The sequence below is a fragment of the Pelophylax lessonae genome (assembly GCF_965119305.1).
Source record: "Pelophylax lessonae genome assembly, chromosome: 11".
Taxonomy (NCBI): domain Eukaryota; kingdom Metazoa; phylum Chordata; class Amphibia; order Anura; family Ranidae; genus Pelophylax; species Pelophylax lessonae.
This window is the reverse complement of record NC_138778.1, coordinates 133,784,760-133,808,552: the sequence shown is the minus strand read 5'-3', so window position 1 is coordinate 133,808,552 and position 23,793 is coordinate 133,784,760. Positions and strand designations below refer to the sequence as shown.

Sequence of the window (23,793 nt, the reverse complement as noted above, 5' to 3'; positions counted from 1 at the left end):
AACTTACTGCGCATGCGCCATGCATTCCAATAGCTTTCCCAATGTGACAGAACAGAAATAGCTGCGGACATCTTCATACACCCACGCAAGTCTTGAATTTTACATTTATTTTAGCAGTAAACTGACCTTATAGACTGAATAACCGTATTACATTTCTAATATTATTGTAATATAGTATATATAGCGAGAAACCTGCAGGTATAAAGGTGGCAACAGCCACCCCACACTGCTCAACGACAAACTGATTATATAGTGAAATAGACTATTTCACTTGGTCATGGTGAAATAGTCTATTTCAGTATATAAGGCGAGTTTACTGCTAAAATCTGTCTGCAATTCAAGAGTTGCTTGGGTGTAAGAAGATGTCCTCTCCTGCTTTGTTTTCTGTCTCATAAGAAAGCTATTGGAACACATAGTGACCACGTTGGAACACATAGCGGATGTGCAGTAAGTTTTCGCGTCTGAACGTCACCTCCGGTTTCAGAATCTGATAGGTAGCGATATTCTGATAAAACAGGGGTAATATGCAATAAACACTTCAAAGGATCTAAAGTATTGTTGCTGTGTGTGTGCGCCCACTGGATACCTTTCCCATCACTTACGGTACTTCAGAACCCCTGCCATGGGGAAAGAAAGTAAAAGAAAATCTTTCCTTCTCTCACATTTAATGTGACAAAACTTCAAACATATTTTATGAAATTGTTTTGCATAATATGAAAAGACAGCATCAGAGACACTTGATATCAACCCCATAAAGCATGTCCCACTAATAAAAAGTGCAGCTTGGAATTAAGGCACCCATTTTTATTCAGCTGTAGCCAGTCCTAATTAATACAATGAGGTAAGTGAACTCACCTGTACAGCACCATAGGTGACAGAGAGGAGCTGTGCTGGGACATGTCCTTTCCAGAACCCAGGCAAGCCTTCCTCTTTCAGAATCAGACTGACTGCCTGCACAATACCACTATACTTCCCATGGGCTCCATGCCTAGTCAGACCCTCGATTTGCAGCTGTAAAATAAAAACCAAAGACATCACCATATTCCTAAGTTTTTTGCTAGAAAAAAATTGCACAAATGAAATGAGTAGGCCATCTGCCCTAGGAGATAGGGGCAGCCTCTACAACTACTAAAAGGTACCTGAAGACTCAGGAAGACTATTACTTGATACAGCTCAGCAATTGATACCTGTATATTAAAATGCATAACAGGTTTACGTTATACTGGCTACAAGCATTACAATCTCATTATGTCATTTCTGTGAAATCTCCCCTAGACAGATTAATACATAACATACGTGGCCCAGGGGCCTTCCCAGCAATCAATTCAATTTATAATCAATCCGGTACAAGCAAGTACCACACATCTGATGGTACATCTGAAGGAGATTGCTCAGTCAGACTTTAGACATTAATATACTTAAGTCTTGTGTCAGACAGTAGGGTCAATTCATTAACGTTTACCGCATGCGATAACATGGTCACGTGACTCATCTGCATAAATTATCACATGCGGTAAATTAGGTCAAATTCATAAAAAAAAAAAAAAAAAAAAAAAAGGATTATGCAGTATTAACCGCAAAATAAAAAAGGTGTCGGTAAATATTGTTGAAAAACCATGCGGTAAGCTCATAAGTCCAATTCACAAAAGGAACAAAGAGCAAAAAAACATGCAATATAACTATTAGCGACTGTATGCACAAAGTTGAAGAAATTAATAAAATAGAAGATCTCATACTAACAGCTCAACATAACAGGGAAAATACAATAAAACTTGGGGGATCTGGAATGTTTCTCCTTTCTGATAAGGGGAAAAACCTGATGGGCCCTGCTCTGAAAAGCAACGAATATAGAAGAATGTTTGGAGAAAAACCACTACCCTAACCATTTCACATACCTACCGATCCTCCCTGCACCTCCCTCCCATTCACATCCCTCCCGGCTGTTTAACACCACCCCCCCTCCCCTTTTCTTTGTCTCACTCTCTCATCCTATATCTGTAACCTGCTTTCCTTTTCACCTAACTTTAAAACTGAAGAAGGAAGGATGTAGTGGGTAGTAATTAATACACAGCTAAAGTGGGGTACACACTAGTAGAGAATCTGCCAAAAATTCCCATCCGAGGTAAAATCGTACGATTTGCGGCTAGTGTGTACACAACTTTCAGCAGCCGATGCAGACATTTTCAATGAAAAAAAACAGAGGGACAAACACCAAAATTGTTATCGTCCGTCCCCAGACGACCAATTTTCGTTTAATGTGTATGCAGTACCTCTGCGAAAAATCGGCTACGAAAGACCGCGCATGATCTGAAGTTGCTGACGACCCGGAAGTCTAGGAACAAATGTCCCAAAAAAAAAATATCGGACGAGAAATTTCATGAACATTTATGCACTGTCAACTAAAAACGGTTATGAACGCTGAGCAAGAGAGAGAAAAATCTGAGGATATTTCGTCCGATTTCAATCAAGTGTGTACGGGCCTTTATACTAATCTAAATTATCAAACCAGAGGAAACTCACAAGGGGACTTTTTCTATATGAAAGCAATAAAGATAACTTGTAATAAATAATGCACATTAAAAACATGTATATACCAATGTTAACTTCCTATTGCTGTATTGTCTATTTGATCCCTGTGTACATGCCTGTTAATCCTTTTTTTCTTGAATAAATGCAATATTTACCAATAGGGTTTTGCTGGCGGGATCACATGCAGTATTTGTAAAAAAAAACAGAGTGGGGGGTCGGGGGGACCCCCACTCTGTTTTTGACAAATAGCTAGTGGCTAAGGAAAGCCGGCCGAGTAAGCAAAATCCAAACAGGGTAGACCGCTCCAGGTGAGGCTAGGATCAGGTGCCGGTCGGATCCGCAATCCAGGATAGCTTCAGACAAGAAAGAATGACCGCACTTCTGATGGATTTTCAAGTAGAGGAGTATCTTTATTCCACATCAACCAAATGGCAGGTACAGGTACACACTGTGATTGCAGGAAACGCGTCCACCTATTGTCCTGCAATCACAGTGTGTACCTGTACCTGCCATTTGGTTGATGTGGAATAAAGATACTCCTCTACTTGAAAATCCATCAGAAGTGCGGTCATTCTTTCTTGTCTAAGGAAAGCCGGCCACCATATCCTTAACTAGGGATGACTCATCAGCTGTTAGCGGGTTCGCCCACTGACAACTGAATGTAAAAAAAACATGCTGACAATTAGAAAATATACAGTGTGGGGTCCCGCCCCCAATGTATACCATGCCCTTTGGGTCTGGTATGGATTTTAGTGGGAACCCCACACCAAAATTTAAAAAAAAACTGCAGGTCAGGAACGCAAGGACCCCCATGTGAATGAGGTATATCGTACCCCTACCCATTCACCAAAAAAAAAGTGTCAAAAAGTAATAAAAACAGACAGTTTTTGACAAATCCTTTATTAAAAAAACAAAAAAACAATGTCCCTGATGTAAATCCATTGTCAATCACACCGCCCGCAGCACCGAAAAAGAAAAAAAAAAAAAAAAGCTCCTCCGTCTAGTAAAGCAAACCGCCGAATGTCTGGCTTGCCGTTTGACAGTTCTTACATAGGTAACATCACCTGATGGAACCGACCCCCTTTTGACGTCACAGACCGGTGTATGCTGGGTAGGTGACGTCACAAGGGAGGTGGTGCGTAACCCCAAACTCCCCTTTATAAGAACTGTCAAACGGCATGGCAGGCATTCGACGGTTTAGCTGTTTTTTCTTTTTCAGGTCGGCGGTGCAGAGGGCAGCGTGATGGATGATGGATTTACATCAGGGGGACACTATTTTTAATAAAGGAATTGTCAAAAACTGTCTGTTTTTATTAATTTTTGACACTTTTTTGGTGAATGGGTACTATGTGTACCCCATACTCATTCACATGTGGGAGCTGGGGCCTGCCTGGAGACCCCCACAACCACTGCCCAGGGTTGTGGGGATGAGGCCCTTGTCCCCATCAACATTGAGACAAGGTGCTTTAAAGGTGGGGGGGGGGGTAGAGCCCCAAAGTACCCCCCTATGTTGAGGGTATGTAGCCTTTCAGGAGGGGGGAAGGGCAGGGGGACTGACCTGCTGGGCTGCAAGGGTCTGGTATGGATTTTGGGGGAACCCCATGCCAATTTTTACATGCAGCTGAGGAGTCATCCATTGTTAACGATGCGGCTGATATTTGACAAACACCCAAATACCACATGTGATACCACCAGCAAAACCCTAGTTTTTTTCCCTCTGCTCCTTCTGTGAATTGGACTTAAGAGCTTACCGCAGGGTTTTTAAACTATATTACCGGCACATTTTTTATTTTGAGGTAAATACATAATCGTTCTTTATTTTTATTTTGATGAATTGGACTTAATTTACAGCATGTAATCATTTATGCAAATGAGTCACGTAACCAGGTTATTGTAAACGTTAATGTAGAACTAGAGCTGCAAGATTAATCATTTTAGGATCGTGATCTCGATTCACCCCCCTATACGATCTCCATCCTGAATATCGGCCATTCTGGGGGCAATATATATTATATATAATAATAATAAATGAAATGATTGTTTTCATTATATTTACTTAATTATATATGAAATAATGTAATAAATACTATAATACAAATAATAATTGTATTTATTATTATTATATTCACAAGTCAAACTGCTGAAAAGGCAGTTTTATGTGCAGAAAATGTAATCCCTAAAAAATAAATAATTAAATGTATATTATAATGAATTATATATCTACCTACCTATATCCATTTTTTTTTCTCCATTCAAAATAAGAATGATAATAATAAATGAAATTATTTTCATTATAGTATTTATTATAATTATATATATATATATATATATATATATATATATATATATATATATATATGTATGTATGAATATAATAATATGAGAATAATAATTTCATTAATTATTATTATATAATATACACACACACACAAATTTCTCCCACTTTTTTTTGGAAGTGTCACATTACAAGATGATGTTTCAATTAAGTTAATGTACAATGACATGCAGTGAAGTGTGCGGTGACTGTGTTGCATAAAATACAGGATATCCTTTTTTTTTTTTTACACAAAGCACCACAACCTACCTCATCACAATGTTATGGTGGGTACGGGCCAGGGCATAAAACAGGTCTGGGTGCCATTGCGTTAGGCCTGCAGTGCACCATTTACGGACCGCCCACCGTGTATTTACGTCGGTACTTTAACGTTTAATACCAAGGTTATGGCAGTAGATAGCTGCCATAACCCCAGTATTCTCTTTAAACGCCGGGGGCGGTCCGCTTTAACATAAGTGTGGTCCCAGTGGCAGATTTTGGGAAACGTGAGAGAATCCTGATCTTCATTCTAAGCCAAAAAATTGTGATTCATTTTTGACAGAATCGTGCAGCTTTATGCAGAACTATAGGCAAATCTTTTTTTTTTTTTTTTTCATTTTGAATAGAGCAAGGAAGGGTTACCTCTGTCAGATTTGTTTTAGCCATCTGTATTCTATTGCAGAGATTTACCTTCACGTCCTGTCCCATAGCCAACAGAAAGTGAGAGGAAACCCCAGCAAATGTAGGAAATTCCTTGGGGACCCCCCAGGTCACCAGAACTAGTGTCCCTGCTAGAAGATTTCTTCTATATTACCTTTCTGGGGACAACTCAAAAATTGGAATTTTATTTTACTTTCACTTTCAATGATAATGGTAAACAGGACAAATGGAGAGGGTGGATCTCCCTAATGGGGGCATAGACAACAATAAAATCTGACAAGCCCTCTAATCCCTTTCCACTCCATCGAAAGCTAAAAAAAAATGGGATTTTTGAATTACCGTAAAATCCATTTCTCTGATGTTCATTGACGAACACAGCTTCTGATCTTCATGACCATTGGGTTTTACTGCCCCCTACAGGAGTAGGACATTAGGCAGCAAAATAATCTGGCTATGGCTATGGGCAGTCCATGGGGGTATAATCTCTTTCTCTGCTACAGGTACTTAATTTTGTTACCAGCAGTGTCAGAAGAATTACAACTCCATAGGGGGTCAAACTGACACAAGTGTCCTCAGCGTATATAGTGGAGCGTGCCCACAGAGTCCCGATGGGTTCCAGACCACAAGGAGCACCACCCAGACATTCCTGGTACGTTTTCTCAACCATCAGGACCAAGACCTCATTCTCGCTGAAGCTAGAACACCACCCTGCATTTCTTCCCCGATTACTCCCCTGAGCTCCAGAGGCGACGGCGTTCTTTTGTGGAGGTCAAGAAATGGCTGCGAGAAAAGGGGCTTACCTACGGAATGTTATACCCTAGCAAGCTGCGTGTGGAGCATATGGGATCGGTGAAATGTTTTTGACTCCCCATCCGATCCTTCTGAATGGTTGGATACCCTAGCTTGATTTTCTCCAATACATGGAGGTATCCCTGTCTATGACTATGCCCTTTTTGATTATCCGTTTGAGGAAGTGAATACCATCCGGAGGAGTCCTGCGGACTCGGCTAGTCTCTCTATATTTTTAATCATGACTAACCTTCTTTACATGTGCAATATACCCATATAATAAAGCTTACTTATAGCTCCTGACATACACCATTATGTCGGGTCCGGAGTTCTCCACAGGAGTCCTTGTCTGTGGAATGGGACCTCAGAACTTTGAATTCTCCCTCTTCTTTCTGTGGAGTACATGCAGTTAACTCCTCAGTGGAGTAGTTGGGAGTGTTTGGGGATTAAGTCCTCCAGTGAGTTTTTTGGTACATCAAGTTCTTATGCTGGTGAGACGGAACCACAATTTTTCTGTTGGGATTTTCTAAGTTGAGGTTTATTTTGTGTGATTTATTATTATTTTTTTTTTTTTTGATATGCCATTGGAGAGTTGTGCATTCATGTTTTGTACACTCTTATTTCCCCTATGCGTAGGGGAAAGGCTCTTTCAGAAATACAAGTTCTTGTAAAAGATTTGTGTATTATTGTACGTCTATGCTTCGGCACCGTTTCTGGCACTTTATGGCTCTGGGCTTCCTTAGCGGCGATGGGCTCCGATCTAGTGGTTATTTTTGGAATTACAGATATGTCTTTGAGCATTAATGTCCTTTCTTGGAATGTCAGGGGTCTCAATTCTAAATATAAATGGGCTCTGGTGTTGAAGTATATTCAGTCCCATTGCTCTCAAATTATATTTTACAGGAGACTCACTTGATAGGAAATAAAATACTGGCTATGCATTGCCCCTGGATTCAACGAGCCATACATGCCACATTCTCTTATGCCAGAGGGGGTCTTAATTTTTCTACACAAGTCTCTACCCTGTTCTATTGACACAGTGATTACAGACCCTGGGGGTCAATATGTGGTGGCGATTATTGAAGTTCATGCGCATTGCTTGGCATTGGTAAAATGTATACATTCCTCTGCCATTCTCCAGTGTCATTTTTTATGAAATATTGGGAAAGCTAGCACCTCTTTCCCCTTTTAAGTTATTGATCGCGGGTGACTTTAACAATATCCTAGACTACACCCTCGATACCTCTAATCCACATCGAACACCTAACCAAGATTTATCTTAGTGGGCTGAGGCTGCTGGATTCACTGTATTATGGAGGTGGAAACATCCCATGGACAGGTGTTATTCGTATTTGTCTCCAGTGTTTACCTCCTCATCCAGAATATACATGGCGTTTGCCAATGAGACTCTCCGATCTATGGTGTCTGATGCTACATATCTCCCTAGGGGTGTATCTGATCATACCCCTATGCAGATTATCCTACAAACTGGAGACCGTGGTTCTAGAAGGTCTTGGCGATTGTCACCTGGCTGGGAAGGAGAGTCTGTTGTAGAGGAGATCTTTACACCACACTTAGAATCGTTCTGGCAAACTATTGAAGGGTCAATTACGGGTCAAATTGAATGGGATGCGTTTAAGGCTACTTCTAGGGGGATTTATATATCAGCACCTAAAGCAATGAGGGCAGAACAAAACCACACGTTGGCAACCCTGCAGGACAAAGAATGAGAATGCGCAAACACGCACGCTGTTACGCCTTCCCCACTGCTCCTTGCGTCAGAGAGCGGAATGGATTTTTGAACAAGGGGATAAAAATGGGAAGATGTTAGCATTATTGATGGCTAAAGATACATCCCAGACAGTGATCCTTTGCATTTCCTCCCAATCAAGACTGTTGCTTACTAACAGGGAAGATGTGTTACAAACATTTGTTTCCTTTCATAGAGACCTCTACTCGCCTATACCCCATTATGATGCAACAGATCTATTGGTGGTTTTAGACCCCCTGAACTTGCCTACTGTGCCCGAAGAGGTTAGGGAGACTTTAGATGCTTTCTTTAGGTAGGAGGAGGTGACTAGTGCAATAGGCTCCTTTCTTAGTTGAAAAAGCACCAGGTCCGAATGGACTTCCGAACGAGTGGTATAAACACTATGCTGAGGTTCTTTCACCAAGATTACCTAAGTTGTACAATTAGTGTTTTGAGACTGGCTCCCTTCCCCCCTCTTTCTATGGAGGCACAAATAGTGTTGCTAGCAAAGCCTGACAAGGATTCCATTCAATGTTCCTGCTACTTAATTTGGATTTTAAAATACACAAAATTGTTAACGAATAGACTCATGCCTGTCTTGGAGCACTTAATTTCCCTTGACCAAACAGGCTTCATGCCAAAAAAAGTCACTGACATCAACCTGCGACATTTAAGAACATATATATCCAAAGGAGGTGTTCTTGTTTTTCTAGACCTGGAAAAGGCCCTTGATTCGGTGGACTGGCAGTATATGGCATTAGTGTTAGAGGCATATGGGTTTGGCCCTAAGTTAAGGCAGTGGATAAAAATGTTATACCATAGCCCTAATGCAGCCATTAAACTTAACGGCCTGCTCTCCGAATTTTTCCCGGTAAGACGGGGAGCACCCAACAAGGTTATCCCATGTCCCCCGGACTCTTTGCCCTGTTAATTGAACCTCTGGCTGTGGCTCTGAGAGCCTCGTCAGGGGTGCAGGGTATTCAGGGTAGAAGACTGACAGAAAAGACGGCACAGTGTGCTAAAGACAAGGTATTATTTCTGCATGACCCTGATGCATCCCTGGAAGCCGCTTTGTCCATTTTGAACTGCTTTGCTGGTTTCGCTGACCTGAAGGTAAATTGGAGCAAATCCCAAATTCTCCCACTAAAAAATCCCCTCTCCGTCTTGCAGGGTTGCAGTTAATTGCCCATTACAACAGGTAGAGAAAGTCAAATACTTAGGCATCCATATTTCTAGTTCAGTTTCGGACTTCATTACCTTAAATGTTACCCTGCTGCTACACACAATGAAATGTAGACTGCAGACTTGGCAGAATCTACCCCTAACACCTATTGGGAAAGTAAACCTACTAAAGATGAAATTCCTACCCCTATTCCTGTATATATTTCGCAATTCAACCGTGTGAATTCCAAAATATATATTCTGGAACATTGACAGTCTAGTTTCTGCCTTCTTGTGGAATGGGAGAAACCCCAGGCATAAATTACAGGTGTTACAGCAACCAAGGAAACAAGGAGGGGATGGCGGTATCAAACTTTTTTCATTATTACCTAGCAGGGCAACTAGGGTTTGCTCACAGATGGTTAATCCTTCCATAGGAAGATGCAGCAGTTGCTCTGGAGGCTGCTATAGTAGGCTCTTAGAAGGCTCTGATGCATGTACAGGGACAGTAGGGCTCCATACCACATCACCACAGCTATGTGGGTGACGGATAGAGCATGGGTGGTGGCTGGCAAGGTAGAGCCTGGGGATAATGGGGTAGTCTCCCCACACACTTCACTGTGGAACAACCTTCAGCTTTTGCACCTGTATGAGCTCCCAGATCCTATTATATGGACCAAATTTGGTAGTAAAAAGGTGGGAGATATGGTTAGGAAAAGCACACTCAAAAATTTGTAAAATTGAAATCCAAAATCTTTCAAATCCAAATTTAATTTACCTAATTCTCACCTGTTTTGTTACTTGCAATTAAAGACATGCATATAACTCCCAATTCGGTACTGCACCAATCACAGTGCAAGAGAGCAATATAGAGACCATTCTCAGGGATGATTCTTCAGACAAAGCCTTGTCCAATATCTACAGGCAACGGTTTGTAGATACCAGCAGGAACCTTGCAGCGTTGGGAAAGGGTGTTCCCTCAGTTAAACTGAGATGACTGGGATGATCTTTGGTATAATTTTTCCAGATTGGTTTCAACTAGAGACCATCTCATCCAATTTGCAATTCCTACATCGCATATACCTTACCACGACCAGGTTAGCTAGAATTATTTTCTTCCCAGTCGTCCTGCTGTTGGTGGTGCACGTCGCCCGGAGCTGATTTTATGCATATATATTGGGATTGCATGGCCATACAGAGATTCTGGTTGGAAGTTACTACTCTCTGTGTTCGCCCTATTATTGAAGTGTGTCTCCTGGGACTAGTTGATGCCCTAGCTCCAAAAAAAGGAATACGTACCATTTTAACTGTGCTATTTTACTATGCTAGAAAGATGATAGTTCTCTCTTGGAAGAAGCCTACACCTTCCACCACTCAGGCATGGAAAGCACTTCAAAATAAAGCACTTCCCTTCCATAAAGCCACATATGCCAGTAGGGGAATACCCAATACATTTGAGAAAGTGTGAGGCGGATGTACAATGAGCACATCTACAGCGTCTGACTAGATTGGTGTAGGTGCATTTTAGTGGCCCCTGGCAGTGTCCATTATGTATATTGAACCTATATCAGCTCCGGAGTCGGTTTTTAGCACTGTGGACTTGTAAACGGTTATTAAAAACCTGGGAGTCCGGAAACTAAAGTAATTTTATGACATGAGAAGTTTGAAACAAGATGTAATGGTCTTACGGTTACTGCAAACATATATTAGCCTTAGAGTTATGCTGTGTGCCTTTGTGCTGAAGTTTTGTCTGTAAAGTCTCGTCTGATGGTCAGGCTGTTCTTAAATATGTATGTTTTTCTGTAATGATTTGAAAACTACAATAAAAATAAATTTTCCCCAAAAATTCCCAAGGCAAAACAGAAGCAACCAGGTAACAGGAGCTCAACCAAAGACAACTGGAGCTCAGCTGAAAAAAATAATACACCCTCAAAGAGGATCAGGTCTTCTAAACAACAGCCTGCAAAACCTTGTGGCCAAAAGAAGCATCCACAGATGCCAACACATCCACTTTATAGAACTTTGTGAAAGTGTGCACCGACGACCAGGTGGCTGCCTTGCAAACCTGCGTCACTGGCGCCTGATGACAGAAGGCCCAGGAGGCACTAAGTGCCCGAGTAGAGTGCGCCTTGACAGGGAAAGGAGGAACCCAACCCCTGATGAAATAGGCCTGAATAACTGTCTGTCTGATCTATCTGGAAATGGTCACAGAGGAAGCGGACAACCCTTTCCAAGGCCCATCTGTGACCACAAATAGTGAGTCTGACTTCCTAAAATACTCTGTAGCTGCCAGGTACACCCCAATTGCCCGGACCCCATCCAAGGCATGCAAGACAATTTCCTTATGATGTTTTGGCTTGGGACACAGGGAAGGCAACACAATGTCTTCATTCAAATGAAAATCAGAGACAACCTTTGGGAGGAACGACTGACAGGGTCAAAGAACCACCTTCTCTCTGTGAATCACCAAGTAAGGTGGACAGGATAACGCCGCCAGTTCTGGCACCCTGCTCAGAGGTGATCGCCACCAAAAATTCCACGTTCTGAGACAGTGTAAGCATGGGGAACCTCCCGATGATTCTCAAAGGGAGACTTCTGGAGGACCAAAAGCACCAAATTGAGGTCCCAAGGTGGCAACAGAGACCGCACTGGAGGAACCAAATGTTCAACCCCCTGAAGAAAGGTACGCACCAGGAAGTGTGGGGCCAAGGGTAGTTGGAAGCAGACCGCCAAAGCCGTCACCTGGCCCTTGATGGTACTCAAGGCCAATTTCTGTTCAAACCTCCATTAAAGGAAGGTCTGAGCCCCCGAGAAGGAGCGAGGATGAACCTCAAGAGACTCACACCACACATATTGTGCGTCTTCCATGTACAATGGTAGATCATCTTCCTAGAAGTAGATTTCCTAGCTTTTAACAGCATTGGAATCGCTGACTCAGATAAACCTCTATCCATCAGCACCTGGCGTTCAACAGCCAAGCTGTCAAAGCCAGCGACTGCAAAGCAGGATGGAAGATTGGTAATTTGGGACAGCAGATCCTCCTGCAGAGGAAGTTTGAAGGAGAAATCGGCTGCACATCACCAGCTCCTAGGAAAATGTATCCTTTATTAACGTACGTCAAAAAGGTACACAGGATACAGAGATAGAACGTGTTTCACACTTTCAAAGTGCATGTTCACTGCTCTGGGACAGCAGATCTTCCCTGAGAGGAAGCTTCTAGGAAAAGTCGGCGACCAGCCACATCAGATCGGCGTACCAAGCCCGGCTATGCCAGTCTGGGGCCACTAAGATGACCGGAATCCCTTCTGCCGTGATCCTGTGTAGAAGCCTTGGCTGAAGCTTGAGAGGAGGAAAGGCATAATACTGACCCAACGGGGCCACCAGCATCTGTGGTGTCCACCAGAGGATCCGGTAACCGAGCCACAAACCTCTGCACCTTTCTGTTAAGTCGAGACGCTAACAGATCCACCTTGGGGATGCCCCACTGGAGACACAAGTGATGAAACACCTCCGGATGAAGGGACCACTCCTCTTGGCCTACTGGAGAGGGCTGTAACAAACTGTTCTGCCCACCTTAGAATGCCAGCTACCTCTTAAGCCGCCAGGAAACTTTTTTGCCCCCTTGGTGATTGACATTGATCGGTAGTCTGGACTCTTCCGATGTCCAGATCCCCAAAGCAGAATTTTTACTGAGGACGCCTCCCTAGCCGGACAGGCTGGAATCTGTGGTGACCACTGTCCAATACAAGGGGAGGAAGGATTTGCCCAGGCGAATCGGATTGTCCAGAGTCTTGTCCCATTTGGCCAGAATCTCCTTTTGCAGGGACTTCGTATGGAACTGTGTAAATTGAACCTTCTCGTAGGTAGACACCATCAGGTCCAGCACCCACATGCAAGTCTAGAGGAATGGCCATCTGCTGGACAGCAGGAGACGAATTGCAGCCTGCAATTTCTGGAGTTTGTCCAGAGGAAGGAGCACTCTGGCTAAGGCTGAGTTCAGAGTCAGACCGAGATAGACCAGCTTTGTGGACAAAGCTAGATCAGACTTCTCAAAATTCAGAATGCAGCCGAACTACCTCAGAGTTCGTATGGTGATTTTCAGGTTTTCCACCAGAGCAGTAGGAGACTCTGCTCGCAGAAGGAGGTCGTCCAAGTAGCCCAGTACCACGATCCCCCGTTGGTGTAACAATGCAAACACTGTGAAAGTGAAAATTAAACCCGCGCTAACCTAAAATAGGTCTAATAAGTGTGTAAGTGAATATTGCAGCTGCTGTTCACCAAGTAAATAACTCAGAAAAAAATATATAAATGATCAATTTAACACAGCGCTTGCATACATAAATAAGTCATAAAATACGGCACCTTTGTTTGTCACTTCCGGTTTACTTCCTGAATAGCCGTGGAACGCACGCCGTTAGCGGCGTTCCCGGTACTTACTGCACTATACCTCGCTTACCATTATACTGATATTGCGAGTATGTTTTTGGCTTCTACTAATAAAATTATCTGAAACGGGCTTCACTATCCTTGGTCCTCTTTTCTTGGCAATTACTATTTGGAGCCATCTAGGATCACCACCGATCAGGATTGTCCATTCAGCTTTTGATTACTAAGGAGAAGTCCTGGTGCTATCTACATCCACTCGTCCACAGGATGTTTTGACCCTAATCTAGGGTCCACATGTTCTGGTGAGTAGGGTTCCTGGAGGGGTCACCACCACTTGGAGCACGAGTGTTTAATTATCTGCACTGGAGCACTTCATCACTTATTGTATATTCACCTTACTGGACACTGCCTTGGATATCTAATTTATTTTGGAAACTTATATATTTTGTAATTATATTTTTTTCCAAAATATCTTTTTGAGCCACATGATTAGGTTTATGCATTTTTTATTTATGTATGCAAGCGCTGTTTTAAATTGATCATTTGTATAATGCAAACACTGGGGCTAACAATTTTGTGAAGATCCGAGGAGCAGAGGTGAGACCAAAGGGTAACGCCACAAACTAATAATGCTTCTCTCTCACAGCAAAGTGGAGGAAGCGCTGGTGGCCGGCACATACTGGAATGTGCAAGTAAGCATCCTTGATGTCGATAGAAGCAAGAAAATCCCCCTGATGAAAGGATGCCACCATAGACGTGCGAATGGACTCAATCTTGAACTTCTGCACCCACACAAAGCAGTTCAGCGCCTTGAGGTCCAGGATTGGACGCACCTTGCCTTTCTTCCTGGGAACTGTAAACAGGTTTGAGTAAAAATCCTTTAAAGTTTCCGGAGTCAGAACTGGGACAATCACCCCTTGAAGTAAGAGGTCTTGTACCGCCCCAAACCCAAACCGGCCCTGTAAACGGTCCGGGGACAGGTGCAAGTTGGAAGGAACGAACCTTGCCGGGGGACAAGAGCAAACTCGATCTTGTAGCCGGACCGAATTACTTCCTGGACCCACTTGTCTTGTACCAGGAAAGTCCACGGGTCCAGAAACCAGCAAAGACATCCCCCCACACCCGATACAGATGAGGATGCATCCCTCCACGTCACAGCGTAAAAGCTTAGCCCACTCAGAGTTTGCGACACCAGGGCAATGGTGAATACCGGCCTCAGTGCCGAACCAGCCAGAGCGTACATATTGCGGGCAACAGCCTCTGCCTTCCTGTCAGCCGGATCCTTAAAGGCTGGGGACTCTTCAACCAGAATCATGGTTGCCTTGTTCAATCTGGAAACCAGAGGGTCCACCACTGGTGGAACAGTCCACTTCTTAAAAAGGGACTCATCATAGGGGTAACGCCTAGTATATCGCTTAGGGACCCCCAAGGGGATGCTTTGGCCATCCCCACTCTTTAGCGACAATTCTGTCAAAATAGGCGGAGAAAGGAAACCCCTTTGTCGCTCTAAATGGCCTGCAAGTGGCAAAGGGAACCTGCGCCTCAGTCGCAGCTGCGTCTTCCATCTTCAAGGTCTCACTTACAGATACACCAGCACCTTTTCATGCATGGTTGCAGATGTGGAGGAATCATCCTCACTATTTGAGGATTCTGGGCGCGTGGTCGCAGACCCAGCAGGGTGACCCACGTCCGCAGCCGCCAAATCAGATTCAGGATCTGATGAGACAGATGAGGCAGGGGAAGGCGGGGGGGTGCTTTTTGCTGGCCCTTTGCCCCAAAGCCACCTCCTCCAGGAAACAAAGGACTCCAGGATCGCCGTCAGTGAATCGATGGATGGTTGGGACCCGGAGGGCTCTGCAGCCTCAAGAGAGGGGATCAGGTGGGGAGATGTGCTCGAAAGACTCCATGAGTCACCAGTGGGACCCCACAAAAAGTGTAAAACACTGCAAAGGGACAACCCCCACCGTGCTGGCAGCACCACCCGGTCACCAGGCCCAAAGCACCAAGCGATCCTCCGCAAAGAGGGAGAGAACGCCACCAGACTCGCCACCCAGCAGAAACAGGCACCTGCAGCCACCAGGATAATCTGCACTCCCCACGAGTGGTGATCATGAAGTGAAAAGATCCAGGAGTCAGCACTAGGGGATGAGGAGGCGCTCCCACTGACGAAATCGTCACCCACAGGGCTCCACTGTCATGGCCGCCGCTATTTTCATTGGCAAACCACCGCAAAATGGCCACCGGACTACAAAAACATGGCCGCTGTGCATAGAAACACACAGGCTACAGCAAAATGGTGGCCCCGCACGGCACCAGGAGGGATCCCCAGGCCTCAAGGACAGGCCCAGGCAGGACAGGGGGCTCTGGAAGGAGCCCCCATCAGGTACAACCCCCCCTCCACACAGCCCCCCCCCCGGCCCCCATTGCCAGCATAGAACCCTGCCTCCACCCCAGGAGGTGGACCAGACCACCCACACAGCCCCAGCATAAGTGGAGGGGGGATAGGATGGGGGGCCAGATGAAGTAGGGTGTCTGACGAGAAGGAGGGGAACCCAGGGGTCTGACCGTCCCAAGGAGGCCACCCCAAAACCCTCCGGTGGAGAGGGGGGACAGCTATTCACCATACCAAGCGGGCACAGCTCCGGCAAGGGGGGGGCTGTCGGCCAGGAGGAGCGCTGCAACTCAGGCTGAGACCAGACCAAGTCGTACGCAACCTCGCGAGGCGTTTAATTTGCAGGCCAGCCCCCTTCCTGTGGGGCTATGATGCAGTCGACCTAGAAAGCAGCTGAGGTCTGCGCGCGCTCGCTGGCCAGACTGGAATGACCACTGGATCTAGATTATCCAGCCCGTCGCCCAGTCCGGCAGTTGATTGCAGATCTCACAGGAAAAAGCCAGGAGAAAACTTTCTATCTAAAAAGAAAAAATTTCCAGGACCAAAGATTCCAGCAAGTAACTAGGTCCTTACTCCTGGCTATAGCAGAGAGAGGGAGTATACCTCCTGGGACTGCCCATAGGCGTAGCCAGCTTCTTTTTCTGCCTAGTGTCCAACTCCTGTAGGGGGCAGTATGACCCAATGGTCATGAAGATCAAGAGCTGTGTCTGTCAATGAACAAAAGAGATCAACAGTTTTTTTTTCCCTAGTTATACTTTAATGAATTGATCCCCTTAGTGCAGGGATCCTCAAACTACAGCCCTCTAACTGTTGCGGAACTACACATCCCATGAGTCATTGTAAAACTCTGACATTCACAGACATAACTAGGCATGATAGGAATTGTAGTTCCTGAACAACTGGAGGACCATAGTTTGAAGACCCCTGACTTAGTGTCTACGGTTTAAATGATTCGTTTAGGTGACCCTTACTATTGCAGGGCAAATTAAACAGTAATTTTACACCCAACTTCCCCAGCTGCATGTATTCACTTTTCCTTGCTTTAATGCCATTCCGTTATTGGGAAAAGAAGTCCTGTGTAAGCTACAGACAGACTTGTCCAGTTTGCACAGGGCTATTGATTCTTGTCCAGGTCCTTAGTGACAGTGCTGGTCACTCAGGTGGCACCTGTTGTTGTCCCATGAAGGGGGGAGTGAGCCACATGCCCAACCAGTGACTTACATGCTCACCTTTCTTCACTACATTGTAAATGGGTGACACTATAGCAAGATAAAGAGGAGCACAAGCTGCTGGGGGAAGGTGAATGAAGTTTGCTGATCCTTTCCCCTTGTCCTGCATGTAATTATTCTTACCAAAGCATTTTATTGTGAAGAGAATTGTGTCTATGTATGAAATCTATATCTATGTATATGAAGATAGCCTTTTTTGATTACTGTTCTTAGCATGTCATTGCAAGTCTAAAGACCGTCCCTCCCTTTCATCCTAAATCAGTCAAACACTGGCTTGAGCTTCAGTACCGAGCATGTCCTGCAGCATTTCAGAGCATACTCCGCACTCGTCAATATGAACACCTACTGCAATGAATGAACTCAGGTAGACATTGCTTAATTTATACAGTAATTCATTATTTTTTTTATTGTGCGGATTAAAAAAAAAAATGGAGAAAATTTGCATTAAATCAGAGTTGTTGCCCATGGCGACTAATCAGAATTGGATGTCGGGCCTCTCTGTGTGGCTAGGCTGTGAAAAAGTCACACACGTGGTATCCCCTTACTCAGGAGGAGTAGCAGAATGTCTTTTGGGGTGTAAACCTACAGTGCCTTGCAAAAGTATTCACCCCCTTGACTTTTTACCTATTTTGTTACATTACAGCCTTAAGTTCAATGTTTTGTTAATCTGAATTTTATGTGATGGATCAGAACACAATAGTCTAAGTTGGTACAAAGTATAAAATCCGTTTATTTGAATCCAAAAAATAAAAATCAATCCAAAATATAGTCCATAATACAGTCAGAGACAGGGGAAAAGCATAGTAGTTGACGCGTTTCACAGATAAACGTCGGCTTAGTCGTTAAAAAAAAAAAGTGGTTTACGACTAAGCCGACGTTTATCCGTGAAACGCGTCAACTACTATGCTTTTCCCCTGTCTCTGACTGTATTATGGACTATATTTTGGATTGATTTTATCTTTTGGATTCAAATAAACGGATTTTATACTTTGTACCTTCAAGTGGGAGTGCGGCTGCCTTTCTCTCTACACAACACAGCTGTTTGGACTGCGGATCCTAGCTGCACCTTGCTTTGATGGTCGGGATTGCTTTCTCACCTGAGCGGTTTTCCTGTTTCTTTTGCTGATTTGTGACAGTCTAAATTGGTGAAGTGAAATGAGAAAAATATATACATGAAACTATTTTTTAGAAATAGAAAACAGAAAATTGGCATGTGCGTATGTATTCACCCCCTTTGTTATGAAGCCCATAAAAAGCTCTGGTGTAAGGGACAATGTTGTTGAGAAGTACAAGTCAGGGTTAGGTTATCCATCATAACCAAATGGAAAGAACATGGCACAAAAGAAAACCTGCCAAGAGACAGACGGCTGCCCACCAAAACTCACTGACCGGGCAAGGAGGGAATTAATCAGAGAGGCAGCACAGAGACCCACGGTAATCCTGGAGGAGCTGCAGAGTTCCACAGCATAGACTGGAGTATCTGTAGATAGGACGACAATAAGTCGTACGCTCCATAGAGTTGGGCTTTATGGCAGAGTGGCCAGAAGAAAGCCATTACTTTAAGCAAAAAAACAAAAAGGGCACATTTTGAGTTTGCGAAAAGGCATGTGGAAGACTCCCAAAATGTATGGAGGAAGGTGCTCTGGTCTGAAGAGACTAATATTGAACTTTTTGGCCAAAGAAATTGCTATGTCCGGCGCAAACCCAACACATCACATCACTCAAAGAACACATCATCATCATGCTGTGGGGATGTTTTTCAGCACCCGGGACTAGGAAACTGGTCAGAGTCGAGGGAAAGATGGATGGTGCTAAATACAGGGATATTCTTCAGCAAAACCTGTACCACTCTGTGCGTGATTTGAGGCTAGGACGGAGGTTCACCTTCCAGCAGGACAACTACCCCAAACACACTGCTAAAGCAACACTTGAGTGGTTTAAGGGGAAACATGTAAATGTGTTGGAATGGCCTAGTCAAAATCCAGACCTCAATCCAAAAGAAAATCTGTGGTCAGACTTAAAATTGCTGTTCACAATCGCAAACCATCCAACTTGAAAGAGCTGTAGCAGTTTTGCAAGGAGGAATGGGCACAAATCCCAGTGGTAAGATGTGGCATGCTCATAGAGACTTATCCAAAGCGATTTGGAGCTATGATTGCCACAAAAGGTGGCTCTACAAAGTATTGACTTTAGGGGGGGTGTATAGTTATGTACATTGACTTTTTCTGTTATTTTGTCCTATTTGTTGTTTGCTTCACAATAAAAAAAAAAAAAAAAAACCATCTTCAAAGTTGTGGGCATGCTCTGTAAATTAAATTATGCAAATCCTCAAACGATCCATGTTAATTCCAGGTAGTGAGGCAACAAAACACGAACAATGCCAAGGGGGGTGAATACTTTTGCAAGGCACTATATATATATATGAAGAATTGTACTTATCTAAGGCTTATGTCCCTAAACATGAGTAATGAACCTATGTTTCATGTAGAACATAAACATATACCTGTGCAAATGAATCCTTAAAGTGATTTAAGCTATTAATCTGAAACCCGTTTATGTAAGCACCTCCATGGATTTGCAAACTTTAAAGCCAAACTCTAGTCTCCGAATCTCCCTGCTTGTTTTTCTATTTCCTCCACTAGAGAACCCCTAAACCTTATATTTTTCAGGTACCTTCATTCTGGTGACATCACAGGTGCCCTTCACCCTTTTATTCCCCCGGCAGTGGATGGAATCTTAAATAATGCATATTTGTGTGCCACGTAATGACATGTTGTTGCTCTCGGCAGCATATTCCTGTCAGTCCAGAGTTGAAGGCATGCCCCTCACATCCTGGGCTCACAGGAAGTGAGTTTGATAATGATGGATATCATTCAATCCAGAAAAACAGCAGCCCTGAATCGACAAACAGGTGCATATGCAGGGAACAGTGCCAGACAGGGGATGAATATAGCAGCTAGGGCTGATTTTTTTATCCTTAAAAGCTACTAGAAAATGCACATTTGTGGATTTTGCCCAAACTGAAATTTCTAGCTGGAATCTAAAAAAAAAAAAAAAAAACTGCGTTGTTTTGGCATGCATCTCCCATGGCACCAGGTTTGGCCTGCCTACTCTGGCCCATTACTATTATAGGCAGCCCCCACAAACCAATAAGACCAAATGGGGGGGTGCTGAAGGAGATAACTGAGCATTCCAATTTTCTGGGGTTGCAGGGTGCTCTATGTGAAACTAAAGCAGATGTGTAGGCATCCGAAAGTGCTTCTACCTAAATGTAATAACGTATTCACTTAAAGTGGTTGTTCAGCCACTATGTAATTGTGTATATCATTTCATCTGTTATATAATGCTATGTGTCCCAGTGCCTGTGCTGTAAAAACAAATGCAGATTTCTACCTTATCTTAGAGCAGGCATGTCCAACCTGCGGCCCGAGGGCCGCATGAGGCCCAGAACCGCAGGCAATGCGGCCCACTGCCCCCTGACAATTTTTTTGTTTGCTGGGGAGGAAGGAAGTCGGGTCGGGGGCACGGCCACAGCAGCTTCCAACTAACGGTAGGCAGAGGCTGAGGGGAGGGGGGGGAGGGGGGGGAGGCGAGCATGTGCAGTGTTTCTGACTCCTACCACCATGAACACTTCAAATCACTGAAGTGGTCATAGTGGTTAGAGTGTTCCTTTATTGTTTCTCAGAAGAAGTAAACCTCTGTATACTGATTCCATTTAATTTCATCATCCTCTAGTTGTGTTAAATTAGTGCGGGGGGCGCGGCGGCATTTTATTACATGCCTTAACTATAGTATATATTTTATATGCGGCCCAAGAAAATTTCTCTACACTCAATGTGGCCCAGAGAGGCCAAGAGGTTGGACACCCATGTCTTAGAGTTTCTCCCGGCACTTACGTGACTCATCGGAATAGAAGCAGAGAGTTGAGGGGTCACGTGACCCCCGGGAAATGCTCCAAGATGAGGTAGAAATCTGCATTTTTCCAGCACAGGCACTGGGATATACAACATCATATAACTGATGGGATGGTATGCAGATGACATTGTTTTTTTTATAGCAGGAGGGAGGACGAGCAGTGTCTGGAGCAGACAGGCAAGGAGGGGAGGGGGAAAGAGGACAGGGGAGAGCACAAAGGAGACACAGCGGATGACGAAGGCACGTAAACTGACCATGGTGTCAGGGCTCAGCAGCCATGACACACCACCGTCAGTTTACAGAGGGGGAGGGTATAGAAGGATCGGTCAGGTATTTCAGGTGATACAGGGGGCCAAATTACATAGCACCAGCACAATTGTTACTCTAAAAAAAAAAAAAAAAAAAAAAAAAAAAACAAACACTTAATGCAATCCACAGGTTAGCTTTAAGGTTAAACCCCCCCACCCCCCCATTTCTAGTCGAAAATATCTAGAAATACCTGGAAGCGAATTTTTATGACATCCAGAGGACTAATGAAGGCCCTTGTCACCAGTCCAGAAAGTGAACCAGCGGTTGCTACTTCAGTGGCAGACAGAAGATGTCCCTTTGAGTCAGGGTCATATCCCACCATCCTCCAAGGAGACCTGAGAGCAAGCAAAAAATAAACAGTATGTAAATCAAATCATGTAGGAAGTCCTCTCCACTATTATAGTTTAGCTGGGTCACTCTGTTAACCAATTCTGAGGGTAATATGGATGCTAACCATTGCCGACTTCTCCTTTTGCAAATGCTACAATTCCAGGCTGTCTGTTGCCTCAGAGAGAGGGTAGAATCAAAAAGGAAAAAAACGTCCAGCTCCCACACACTGAAACCCCCAAATTTCCTCCTAGAGTGATGGTGGACAACCTGATAAATATATGGGGTCTTAAAGTGTTTGTAAAGTCACTGTGGCTTTACACGTATCCCCTCGGGAGTAGGATGCCATTAACCACTTGCCGACCGCCGCACGACTATCTACGTCGGCGGTCAGCCCCTCACAGGCAAACTAACGTAGGGCTACGTTGCTTGCTTGTGAGGGTCTAGGGAGCGAGCGCGCTCCCCCGGGGCGCGCTCCCGCTCCCGCGTGGTCACGGACCCCCCCGCGCGTGTGACCAGCGGACCCGATGTCCGCCGGTCACTCGGCGATCGGCGGGGGAGAGGGAGAATGTCAGGCAGCTTGTGTAAACAAACTGCCTGTCATTCTCTTCGCTGCAAAGACACTGATAAAACGGATCTGGTATGTAGATCCGTTGATCAGTGTCTTTACAGCTAGAGCCACAGCCAATCACAGTAGAAACCACGCCCCTAGGGACACACACAGCCCCTCCCTTCCAAATAAAGTTAACCCCTTCACTACCAGTGTATTTTTACAGTAACAGTGCATATATATAGCACTGATTACTGTAGAAATGTCACTGGTAACCCCAAAAGTGTCAAAAATGTCAGTCAAGGGTCCGATCTGTCCGCCGCAATGTCGCAGTACCGCAAAAAAAAAAAATCGCAGATCGCCGCCATTACGCGTTAAAAAAAAAAACAACAAAAATGACAAAAATCTTTCCCTTTGTTAGTAAACGCGATAACTTTTGCGCAAACCAATCAAAATACGCTTTTTGCGATTTTTTTTACCAAACATAGGTAGCATAAAATAAATTGGCCGAAAATTTTTAAAAATTTTGATTTTTACATTTTTTTTTGGGGGAATTTCATATAAAAAAATGTGAAAAATATTGCTATTTTTGCAAAATTGACGCTCTTTTTTTGTTTATAGCGCGTGATCAAAAAATCGCACAGGTGATCAAATACCACCAAAAGAAAGCTCTGTTTGTGGGAAAAAAAGGACGTCAAATTCGTTTAGGTACAGCGTCGCACGACCGCGCAATTGTGCGTTAAATTCACGCAGTGCCGAATCGCAAAATACCCCCTGGTCGGAATGGGGGTAAAATCTTCCGGGGCTTAAGTGGTTAACGATAGTGTATATGTTTTTTTTTTTTTTCCCAATGAAAAGGCTTTGTGGTATGTGCTAGGCGCAACCTCGTACAATGTGCGGGGGCTTTGTTCTCCCAATAAGCGGGGACGGATGTGGCAGGAACTGTGTCACTTGCGCCCTGATGTGCTTTATCTGCAGGAGACGCACTTCACTGCTTCCTCCACTCCCCGTTTACCTACCCAGATGTTTTCCCAATGGTATCATAGCGTGTCTCCAATTGCCAAGGCCAGGGGGGTTGCCATAGCTATCCACAAACAGTGTCCCTTTGTGCTTACTGATTTCCTCACGGACCCCGAGGGGCGTTTTCATTTTTTGAAGGGTACAGTCCACGGCCACGCATATACTCTTGCTAATGTTTATGTCCCAAACTCCAGGACAGTCTCCTTTTTGTCCTCCACCCTCACTAAACTGAAGGGTTTCCGGGAGGGTATAGTTGTTCTTGGAGGGGGGGGGGGGATTTTAATGTGGTTCTTGACCCCACCCTGGACTCCTCCTCAGGCTGCTCTCCCCTCTCTTTTCGGGCTCAGAAGCACCTCCGGAGGTTGTTCAGGGCCCTGCATTTGGTGGACTGCTGGAGGATCTTCAATCCAGGGGTCAAGGACTACAGTTACTACTCAATATGTATTCTAGGTTGCATCTGCT

General features: G+C 44.3%; 1 protein-coding gene across 1 annotated transcript in view; it reads right to left on the bottom strand.

Annotated features, from left to right (window-relative positions):
- Nucleotides 1-23,793, bottom strand: part of MIF4GD (MIF4G domain containing) — a 165,842-nt gene that overhangs the window by 121,628 nt on the left and 20,421 nt on the right. Inside the window, exons 2-3 of the mRNA XM_082271914.1 lie at nucleotides 21,625-21,769; nucleotides 856-1,011 (exon numbers count right to left, since the gene is read on the bottom strand). Of these exons, the coding sequence (XP_082128040.1) occupies nucleotides 856-1,011; nucleotides 21,625-21,756 (288 nt within the window). The 5' untranslated portion in view covers nucleotides 21,757-21,769. The remainder of the gene's footprint in view (nucleotides 1-855; nucleotides 1,012-21,624; nucleotides 21,770-23,793) is intronic.